General features: G+C 40.5%; 1 protein-coding gene across 4 annotated transcripts in view; it reads right to left on the reverse strand.

The window, feature by feature from the left end:
* Positions 1 to 10977, reverse strand: part of MYOM1 (myomesin 1) — an 81388-nt gene extending 70411 nt beyond the window's left edge. For 3 of the 4 annotated variants that reach the window (XM_027785326.2, XM_013298412.3, XM_027785323.2), the window contains exons 1-3: positions 10831 to 10977; positions 9004 to 9330; positions 2404 to 2892 (exon numbers count right to left, since the gene is read on the reverse strand). In XM_027785326.2, coding sequence (XP_027641127.1) covers positions 2404 to 2831 — 428 coding nt within the window. In that variant the 5' untranslated portion in view covers positions 2832 to 2892; positions 9004 to 9330; positions 10831 to 10977. Of the gene's footprint in view, positions 1 to 2403; positions 2893 to 6418; positions 6525 to 9003; positions 9331 to 10830 lie in introns of those variants that run through there. The other variant, XM_055799416.1, reaches the window with a different exon arrangement.
* Positions 10978 to 11790: the final 813 nt, after the last annotated feature.

Here is an 11790-nt window from a genome sequence, read left to right on the forward strand (position 1 = left end):
GTAAACTTTTCCTGTTAAGCTTGGAGGGGTTTATCCACAAACTATATCCATTATACATAAGTGTATATTTGATGTTAAAATTCAGTGATTGCAATAATCAATTGTTAGACAAAGAATTTTAGCTGGATTTGGATTCATGTGTCCATTCAGGTTTCAAGCAACCACCACTGTTGTAGGTCATTTAGATGGAGCATTTCAATTCAAGACTCTTTCTACTTTTTGAAAATTGAAAGAGTTTAAAGGCTCATTTTCTTTTTATTTTTTTTTCCTTGCTACACCATTCCTTTCATATGGGCAAAAAAGAAAGTCTTTGATTTGCTGAATTTATTTTAGTAAAACTTTTTGTCTTCACATTATCCCTGGGAGTGTTTTGGGACAGCTGGGGAAGACAGTACAAACATGGAAAGAATTACTTCAAATTGCCACTACATTTAACCATATAGTCACATTATTTGTTCTACTTTACCTCTTGCAAATTACAGCAAAAATGGGTTGCAAAACCCTAATAAGTACTAACATAGAAGTCATATTAACCATAAAATTAGGTTAAATATTGGGATTATAATTCAGAACCATATTGTGTCAGGTATTAATAAATTTTTGTGCAAAAGAGATTTAAATAGCATCTAGTCTTACATAGCAGCACTGAGTTTCTCAGACTTCCAACACAAAGACAGTATCACAGAAAAAAGAGAAGTTACAACTGAGACATTCTTATGTCTGATTCCTAGGATAATATATCAACCTGTTGGCAACTCTTGTACTACAAAGTAGTTTGGAATTACCACTAAATATACTATTTTAAAACAAAAACTATTATCTTGAACAAAACCTCAGGAAACCTGGAAATGTTTTAAGTTCTCTACTAATTAAGCAATTCCATTTCCTTTAACATTACTTTGCTGATGTTAGAGGAGTTCTTGATGAGAATATACAGGTTTCAGAAGAAACTCACTTGACAAACCAGTTACTGAAGCGCTTGTAACTGGGACTCAGAAGCAGGTTACTTTACAATAATTTTTTGCAACTTCAGATAATGTTCCCGTAAGAAAATTTTCTATGAGAAGAAGGCAGCTTTGGGTTAGAATCAGCAGTAGCATGAAGGCACTGCTGCATCACTGCAGAAATTTGGGATATTTTCCCCTACCCAACTCTCTGGAAACATAACCACCAGTCCCAGGATCTCCAGCTTACTTCCCTTCATCAGCAGATTATAAACGAGCTTCTTGCTGCTCCACTCAGTGGTTAATTATTTGCACAAGTGAAATTGCTGCAACAGCAAAGACTTGGTATGACCCAGCCCCAGATAGTCAAGCCATTCATCTGGGCTCTAACAGCCTGAGGTTCAAACTCCTGAACAGACCCAGGCAAACAGAGACTTGTCCCTGAACTTCCTGAAAGCCAAGTGAAGGCTGTAATCACAAGGTATTGTTTACTGTGGTACAGGTAGTCTTTCCCTCAGTGTTTTTGGCCAAAATTCCATCTTTATCCACAATCCTTGGAGGATATTCAGTTTTCAAAACTTAAATTTTCTAATGGACAAGTCTTGACCAGTTCTGTTAATAATACTCTAAATCTTACAGTAATATAACAGTAAGCAGATGTTTTGGGCTATAATTTGTTGATTGTTTCCCTTATTGCTAACAGCTGCTCTAATCTTATTTTAATATGCCCCTAATTTCTGTAAATCTCTGCAATACATAGACATAATGTGAGGCTATGATATCTGAAATATTCAGCTAATGTAATTGCTTAGGCAATATCTATCATCTTAATTAAACAAAAACCATGGCAGCTAAGCATAACTGCTATTCTAGTGCAAGAAACACTTCAGGGTATTCCTACTTTGGAAATAGTATGCCTCAACCAATATACAGTGTGAAAATTTCTATTTCTTGAATCACTCACCATAAAAGTAAAACCATTAGGCAAAAGGACAATGGTTTAATGATATATGGATATGTCAGCTCAAACTTGTGTGAACAGCCTTAAGTTATTTTACTGCTCCAACCTGGCCAGATAAAAGCCAGCCTCAAAGCAAAAACTATCTCAACACTGCATATTAAATTCAGCTGTACTAATATGGCTAAACAACTTGGAAGGAGAAGTGGTTTGCGCCTAATCAGTTTGGAGCATGAATATGTCATCATTCAACCACATCATCACTGCCAGTGCTATTCTTATGCCAATCCAATCATCAAACATGGTTTAGTCCAACAAACTAAGCTGGCCACAGTCCTTGCCACTGCCAAAGCCAAAGGAAAACACCACACCTGGAAAATGCATTAACACCAAGTTACAGAGACAATTTCTGTGGAGGAGGAGAGTTTTGCCATTGATTTCAGTGGGAGGTGGTTGGACATTTTTGTTTCAGAATATTGTTCCAAAGACGGATGTACTTACCCGAGACTGTAGGCTTCAGATCCCAGCCTGTAGGCTGCAGCCAGCTTGTTGATGGATTCAGATCCATGGCTGTAGGCAGCTGAGCTCTGGCTGAGGGATTCAGAGTCAAGACTGTAGGCAGCAGATCTTTTACTTTGTGCAGCAGAGTGATCATAGGCTGTAGATCCATAGCTGTAGGCTGCTGACTCAAGGTCATAGGCTGAAGAGCCATGACTATATGCTGCTGAAGAGGCAAGGCTGAAGTCTGCTGCAGATGCATGGCGGTAGGCAGCAGAGCCCCTAGTGTAAGCTGTAGATCCTTGAGCATAGACAGCAGATTTGCTTTTTGTTTCCTTTTGGTACTGGTTTAGAGTGGACTGCAGTGCTTTATGGCGGTACGCACGGTCATAGTGCTCATGGTGTCTTTGGTAGAAAGGTAAAGACATCATGGGTGTCTTCTAATTTTGTTTTTTACAGTATGTTTCTGAATGTAAATAAACAGGACAGTGTCTGAAAAAGGACAGAACAAACATAAGGACTACTGTCAAAGGAAGTTCTGAGTTAGCATACAATTAATACACAACTTCCTACAAACTAACACAGAACTTAAAACTTCAAAAATAAAATGCAATGAATTTAGAGTTATCTTTCTATGATGTGTGTTAGACTCTAAGATAGGTTCGAATTTGAGTTTCAAGATAGTCATATGCCATTCATCATGAGAGAAAACCTGCACTATTGTGTCTGTTTCATTTGTAGTTGGTCTCCCTGTTACTGCAAACTATTCAAATTTTGCATGCTCAGATTCTCCATTCATTACTGTGAACTAATGAAATTGTATATGTTCAGCTTCTTCAGGGATGGTGTAAATACTTTTGTTAAATTACAAAAGTGAGAATAAGGTAATGAATTATTTTAAAAGGCATGAGGAATTCCAACAAGGCTATATAAACTGAAATACAAATCTATGTATATTTCATTCATTTCTGTAATCCAGTTGTCAGATTGAATTTAATATTTAGTTTAATATTTTAACAGTGAATTAAAAAGTGAATTAAGATTGAGAAGGATGTAACTTTTTCTGTAAACGTGCATTACATTGATTATTTTCTATGTGATATCAGAGATCCATTTTAAATGGCTTATTGTACTTTTGGTTTAATCAGGGATACGATCTGTATGCAATGAGTAAAATAATGTAATGCTCCTCAGTCCAAATGACCCTTTTTATTTAATCTAGAATGTCATGTTCAAGATTGTCAAGTAACTTCCTCCAGATGACAGCCCCATCTAAGTTTTACTTTGCACAGTCATCAGATTGTCTTGCAGTCACTCATAGTAGGAAATTTGATCAGGTGAGAGGTGGTTCCTCTCTCAAAATCGGATGAGGGTTGAGTGCAGAAAGGATTTCCCTTGTTTAGTTGGGTTTTTTTTAAGCTGGCAATTCACTCTTTATTTTGTTATTGTTTTATTTTGCTGTTATTAAAACTGAATTCTTCTCCTCTGATGTGCAAGCTTGCCTCTACTAATCCCTATGATAACCTTTCTCTTATCACTGGTGATTAGGCTTACAACACAGCTAGGATTGTTCCTGAAAGGCACATGATTATGAACAGAAATGAGTTACAGTAGGGAAATGTTTAGATGAACTTAAAGAAGATCTAAAAATAATGGTGAGAAGTGGTTGATGGGTTTTTTTTTACTATCAATCACAACAAAAGGAGACTTGTTCTGCTTCTGGTTTTGTTCATGTTGTTGAACAATAATCTGATGTTTTGACATAAAATGCACTTACTGAGCTGGAATGTAAATCATGATTTCATGAAAATCAAGATATTTTTTTCCCTGGTTTTTATGCTTCCTAGGTCTCAGTCTTTGGCTTTTTCTTCAGTATTTGGTTCTGACAGTGAGTCAACAAACTGCAAACTATTCTCTTTGGTAACTGCTCAGATACTCACCCTGACTAAAGCAAATTATGGAGAAAAAAAAAAGTTTCAACTTTCTTGTATTTCAGGGCTCTCTCAAGGGAACTGCTCTTTATGTGATAACAGAACAGATCACTTGTTGGCAGAAAGCCAAAAAGAAAGCCAGTCATTCAGAAGTCTTTAAGTATGTAAAAAGAAATTGCTGATATCCTGACCACAGTGAAACTGTGACTTCAGGAAGACCAAGTTATGAATTTACTTGATTTTTACCTGAGGAAGGGGGAGGAATGAGAAAGTGGTAGCTCATTGTTCTCCACGGCAAAAAATGATGTTCCTTTTCAATCCCCTTATTTCTCCTGCTGGCTATTTTTTCACATAAGCCTGAAGAATGCAATTATTCTGTCTAGTAGCCTTGTGTCTAATACCTAGCAATATTTTGTGTCATTATTTCTTTCATTTTGTTAGCTTCAGGTATTATGTAGTTCCTCTTAATTTCCCAAGTTTCAGAAAATTTCTTCTCCGTTTTTCTTCATTGCTTTCCCTCCCAGCTCGCAGAGCTAGGTTAAGGGTCTGCAAGCCATCCTGAGCTCTGCTGAGCAAAGTTAAGGCATACAGATGAGTATCGACCCCTGCACACTGAAAGGGAAAGAACATGAGAACATCCTGTTTTCCTTCTGTAGAGTACTACAGTTGTCTCCCTTCATCTTCACCAGCTTTATTTGTAGCGTTGGCTGGCTTCATTGTAGATACAACAGCCACAACGCTAACAGCCATTTAGCCCTGTTGTTCAGGGGTTCCCAGAACCTTCCAGGCTTCAATGTAAGGAAGACGATCCACAAGTATAACCACTGCATGTGCTGCCCATTAAGGAGAAGTTAAAAGAGGCATTTCATTCACATCTTACCAGAGCAAAAGAATAAGCAGTGGACTTAAAGTCAGCATAGTTAAAATTCACAAAGGCAGCCTTTTTCTTCCAAACATAAAAGGTCTGGATCTCACTGTCCTCAGGAATAAGAGAAAGAGTCTATGACAGGGGTAAAACTAAGGCAGTAAGGCGGGAGCTAAGCACTGAGTCAGCTCTCATGGTTCAAATCAAAGGCCAATACTGACGTCATATAAAAGGAAACGTCTTTTATAGGTATTTTATCACACTATGAGTTATTTTTTATATTTCCTCTGACACATCAAGCATTGCTCACAGGTCAGGATCAGTTAGTTACAATAGTCTGATCAGATATAGTAGTTTGATGCTATTGGAGATGACAAGAAACTCTGAACCTTGTAAGGATTTTGCTCCTATTTGAAGTACTGTCTGATTATCTGGTTGACTGCAATTTCTTAGATTTTATGAAATCCATGCTATCTGCACCTACTTAGTTTGTGTCCACTAATCAGCCCCCTTTAGTGTGAGGGCAACACTCCCTCTCAAGATCTGTGTAGCATTTCATAACTGCAGAGCTTGGCCTAAAAATATTAGTGGCCATAGTTAGATGAATACGCGGGGTTTGGAGCTATATGTTAGCAGCTGTTGAACTGAATTTTCAAAATGACTACTCAGGAGACAAACAGTTCTGTACTTGTTCATAGGTCGTGGCTACACATTAAAGACAGTGATTTTCTTGGCATTATCTCTTGCACTGTTTGCCAGTCTGTGTAATTCTTTAAAGACCTACTCCATCAATCAGTGAAAACAGTGAAATAGGTGAAAACCAGAAACTTGTAAGCGGGAAAAAATGTGATAACATTTCCTTCAGCTCAGCTAATGGTTTTACAAATCACAAGACATCCTATGCAACTAGAAAATATTTAGATTATATATACGTTCTCTAAGCCCAAAGGAGGTTACATGACAAATTCCTCCTGTATCTCAGTAACCCATGCTTCATCTGAGACTACTGGACAATACGCAAAAAGTTGTATTAATAATAAGTGACCCTTTGCACTACTTTGCTTTGTTTCACAGTGGAACCCTCAAATGTCTTCCGTTCATGTCCCCAAGTCCCTTCAAGTAACTGCTGAACTGAGAAGAATAAAGGAAGCTACTATCATCTCGTCATTACAGATTCAGATTAAAAATAATTGAACACATAAAATCATAAAGGAACACTTACCAGAGCCCAAATGAATGGCAGCAAATGGAATAGCTCTCAAGTGGATGTAATAGCAGAAAAACAGAGCAATGATGAAGCCAGCAAAGAAAGAGGTAGTCAGGATGAGGGGTAAGAACTGGACTTCAAGGTCCAGAACAAAAATAATGCCTGCAGTCAGTGGAATGTCAGAGCTCCAGTCCAGACCTTTTATGGCCAGGAGGGTGATAAATATAGCATCGAAGAGGGAGAGAGAGAGAGAGAGATACCGATACCCTGTGCTATCTCTGTGCAAAGACGTGATGACAGGAGCTTCACACTGAGTCCTCCCCTTAAAGCATTTTCACTAAATTCCATATAAAATCAGCATTTCATTTCAAAATTATTTCTAAGATTTTTTTTCTTTAGTTAAATCAGATTTAGGAGAGAAAAAAATATTAATTGTGTCATGAACCAGAAATGAGGGAAGATCAGTCCCCATATTGACCTCTGCCATGGTACAAGAATGTGAATATTTTATGGGTTCCTTTCTTTCTTTTTTCATGCCAAGCCACAGTGTGTGTAGTGTAGATATTTCAGCTTAATAACAAAAAGACAAACAATCTAGAGAAGTAGTTAGCAGCAAAACTTTATAAAGCTATTCAACATGTTAAAATTCAATAAAAATTTACTTTGTTCTGTTGACAAAGTTTTACTTTTTTATCATCTTATTTAAGATAAAATACTACATTAAAATCATGACCTCATGAGGCATTTAAGTATATATATATAACGCAGCTCTAAGATCCAACCTTTTGTTTCTAAATTGAACACTGTTACCTCTAGGTATAATTAAATGGGCTTGTCTTCTTTCATTTTGGTCACAGCATTTTGGCACAGAAATGTACAATCAGCACAGCTGAATATTACATCACAACAATTTCCATCATCTGAGGTCTAATAGGTGGAATACACTGTGACTTCGTTGTAAATACAGATTTTGCTCTGCACTGTATATTTAACTTTCAATACAAGTGATTAGTCCACTCTCTTTTGTGCATTTGCATTGACAGAAATATTAACCCTCTCAGTTCTGCTATAGCACTTTCCACCACACCCACCAGGCAACAAAACTGAGGACTTTTCAGATCTTACTCCTCTGCTGAGGTCTTCTCCCTTATGGGTGGAACCACCAGCAGAAGGTCAGGATGAGGCCAACAGGTTTCAGGTTTTTCTGTACGGTGGTTCATCAGTATCTTCTTCTTCACCTCGCTGCCTTGATTCCACCTGAAATCTCTTCATTCTCCCCAGTAGCTACTTGTTGCCTGCGGAGCTGCTAACTGATGCCTGATGCCTCACCATGAAGTAAGTTCACACGCCTCTTCATATCCCACACCAGGAACTGCTCTGCTACATTAACCATATGGGCTTTTGGTCTTTGCTCTTCAGCACACAAAGTATGTGTTTGTACACATACAAAAGTTGTACAGTCATAGAAACCGTGTCTTGGCTAAGGAAACTGTCCAAAATTGCAACAACAGAATGAAAAACGGGAATCCAAATACAACCTCTACTGCCCCCCAGAATTCTGTGCCAATGGCAGAGCCACTGACCTGTAGAATCTGGGCTATAATATATATTTTTATGCTAGAGAAGATGGGGGCTTCAGTGGGTGGACTCTTGGATTCTATTACAGACTCCTAATCTGCTGTGGATCATTTAAAGACTAAATCACATGCAAATTGCTTTTTAAAAATTCAGAGATACAGAGAAATGAAAACAATTAAACATCTTGTTTCTCTGCTTTCATTGCAATACAATTTGTATAGATCGCAGGTGGGATATAAAAATCTAAACAACATTTTCAGTGTTTTTCCGGGTATAATGGCACTACCAAGTCCAATACAGTTTTCAAATTCTGTGCTGCCTCTGTTTATTCTGTAAATAAAATGGAGATAGGTGGAGTGTGACAGCAAAATTGTTTGGGTTCTTTCATTACTTTGCCACTTAAATTTACAGTTATATATGACTTTAGAATAAGATAATACCCACAGCTAATTTTAAACCACTTAACTCTTATTTGAATACCAAAGCACATGTTTCAAACCACTTGGAGCTCTGTAAGTCTCGGAATCCCTGAGGCACTGTGTAACTACATGTATTTAGTCACATCAGTCCTGGGAGAGAAACTCTTTGGAAATGTTAGTTCTGTCTTCTGCTTATTAGAATTACATAGTGCCAGAGACCGGTTTGTTTTTCTGAATGGGAAAGCTGGAAGATTAATTTAGAACCTGACACAGCTGAAAAAATAACTTGTCCATTGAAGTATTGAGAGCTACAGCATCCTGTAGCTGTGGGTATTAGTCAAATTCCACTGCATCCAAGTCCATCTCTTTCACTAGATTCCTAAATGAAACTAGCAAAAAAGTTTTTGGAGGACAGTTTTTGAGTATGTGTGTTGTCTTCTGGAATTTATTTTCAAATTTAGGTCAAATTATCAAATGGATTCCCAAAAAAAGATATATTTCTCCAGAAAAAAATGACTTTGGGAAGATGTGCTATTCTCCATTATACCCTAATTAGCCATCTTCATAACCCACTGAAGACAAGGGAGATCTGTGTTCCCTTACCTTCACCCATGAGAAGATCTTAATTCCCAGGTAAAGTCAGTTTTTCTGTTTATTCTCTGCATCACTCTCCATTCTTGTATTTCGTGTGGAGTCAGACTTCTAACAGAACTGACTAGGAACAGCCTGCTGCAGTTTGAGAGTCGGGCCTCACACCTGGAAGACCAAGTGCACTTTCTCCTTGATACGGCTAGAAATCTCATTTGAAGTTTCCTGTAGTTCTGATCAGCAAGTTCCTCCTCACGGACACGGCAGCTGGGTTGCAGAAAGAGGAGGATGTTGCCACTTCCTGCACTGCCAGTCTGTGATTCCAGCCCTCCCGTTGTTGCTCTGCATGAAAACAAAGGTTAAATAAGAAACCTTATTTCTCAGATCTTATTTTGACACGCAGAGGTAGGGGGAAATTAATCAGGTATGAAATGAACCAACACTGTTGCAAGTTTTTCACTACGAGTGCTGAACGTTACTGCTTGTTTTGCATTGGGAGGTGCTGGTCTGTCATTATCCTAGTAAGAAAAGCACTCAGACTCTGGAAGGTGTTAGTCAAAATGTAATGTATTAGTGCCAACGCTGTAAGAAGAAAATAGTACAGATAATCTTACACCCCCTTATATGCTGGGAACCCCGGGCAGTGTAGCATCAAACAGGACCAAATGGCAGAGCTCAGGGGCTGTGACCAGCAGCGCAGAGCCCAGCTGGAGGCCTGTAGCTGGCGGGTTCCCCAGGGCTCAGCGCTGGGCCCAGCCCTGTCCAACGGGCTCCCCAGCGCCCTGGGTGAAGGGGCAGAGCCCTCAGCAAGGCTGGCGGTGACACAGCCCTGGCAGGAGCGGCTGGTACCCCAGCGGCTGCGCTGCCGTTCAGCGAGGCCTGGGCAGGCTGGAGAGCTGGGCGGGGGGGACCGAATGCAGTTCAGCAAAGGGGGTGCCATGGGGGCCTGGGGGGCATCGGGAGGAACGTGGCCGGCAGGTGGAGGGAGGTGATCCTGCCCCTCTGCTCTGCCCTGCTGAGGCCGCACCTGGAGCGCTGTGTCCAGTGCTGGGCTCCCCAGTTCAGGAGAGACAGGGAACCACTGGGGAGCGCCCAGCAGAGGCCTGCGGGGATGATGAGGGGACTGGAGCTTCTCCCTTGTGAGGACAGGCTGGGAGAGCTGGGCCTGTTCAGCCCGGAGAAGGGAAGACCGAGAGGGGATCTTATCAATGCACACAAATAGCTCAGGGTTAAGTGTCAAGAGGACGGGCCCAGGCTCTTTTCAGCGGTGCCCAGTGACAGGACAAGGGGCAACGGGCACAAACTGCAGCACAGGCAGTTTCGTCTGAATATGAGGAAAAACTTGTTTACCGTGAGGGTGGCAGAGCAGTGGCACAGGCTGCCCAGAGAGGCTGTGGAGTCTCCTTCTCTGGAGACATTCAAAACCCGCCTGGATGAGATTCTGTGCAACCTGCTGTAGGAGAACCTGCTTTAGTGGGGGTAGGCCTAGATGATCTCCAGAAGTCCCTTCCAAAACCAACCATTCTGTGATTCTGTGACTCACAACCCATATGCAGCACACCATGCAGACCCTGTCAGAAAAGGATCCCCCATTTCAGTCATTTCAGCTATTAGAGGATTTTCTCACAAGAAAACAACTATTTATCAGTTCTACTGTCAAACAGAAAGGATGTTCACAAGAGAACTTCTCACTGCACTGCTGGACAGACAGGCGAGGCCATGCAGGTGGTGTAATTGCTGGTGCCATGTGGGAGCTGCCTGCAGGCTCCTTGGTGCAATCAGCTGGAAAAGTTAAACCCACAGCTAAGGCATGTGTGCAGCAGCCCGAAGGCTGTGCCGTACCTGCAGCACAGCCTGGCACAGCACAGCACAGGCCTGAGCATGCTTGGGTGAACTGCTGTGTGGATCACTCCCCCATGTACAGAGGTCGCTGGTCAGGATGACTGCATAGCTCCACCCCTGGTCCCGGCTTCCTCACTGTACGCGCCTTCCTTCTACCTGCTGACAGGCAATGATGGAAAAATATTTGTCATAAACTTAGCAAAGCCCACCTGTACCTGGTCCTGCTTGGAGTTATCTTTCTGCACCAGGGGTGACCTGAACCACATACAGTACTCCAGAAGCAGTTTCATTAGAGACCGTTACCTTCATACTGTGACACATTTCTGTCTCTGCTGAAAAAAACTCAACTGATAAACTTTATAGTTGCATTGGCCTTTTTCACACACGCATTATATTGGTAGCTTACAGTCGTTCTGGCTGATTAACGTCTTCAGATCTCTTCAGTCCCCTGTCACTTCCAGCTGAGGCAATCTAGTAACAACTTACATCTCATGACCTTGCACTCTGTACTACTGAATTTCTTCTCAATTACTCTAAGCCTTACTGCTATATAATACTCTAATCCTTCTTTGCAGGCAGATGCCCCCCAATGTTATGTAGTCAGCAAATTACATTAGAACCTTTCTATTTTTTGATAATAAGACTACCAGCAGAAAAATTAAATACCACTCCCAAGACTGTTCCTTTGCTACTAAAATCTCTCCTCCAGTTCTTCCCTTCTCACCAAAACCTAGTATTGCTTGACTAGCCATTGGGCTAGCGTAGGGCTTGGCTGCCCTACATCTCTTACGTAAATTTGCCATTTTAATTAACAGTTTTCCAGGTGGTAGGATATCGAATCCAGATGGACTCAATCTGTTGCACTTCTATTGTTTGGAAAATGATTTATCATGTTATAGAAAAAAATAGGTTACTCGATCTGTTCTTCCTGATTTTGGGTTTTTTTTTTTGCTCTAGGTG

The sequence above is a fragment of the Falco peregrinus genome, chromosome 3, assembly GCF_023634155.1.
Source record: "Falco peregrinus isolate bFalPer1 chromosome 3, bFalPer1.pri, whole genome shotgun sequence".
Lineage (NCBI taxonomy): Eukaryota > Metazoa > Chordata > Aves > Falconiformes > Falconidae > Falco > Falco peregrinus.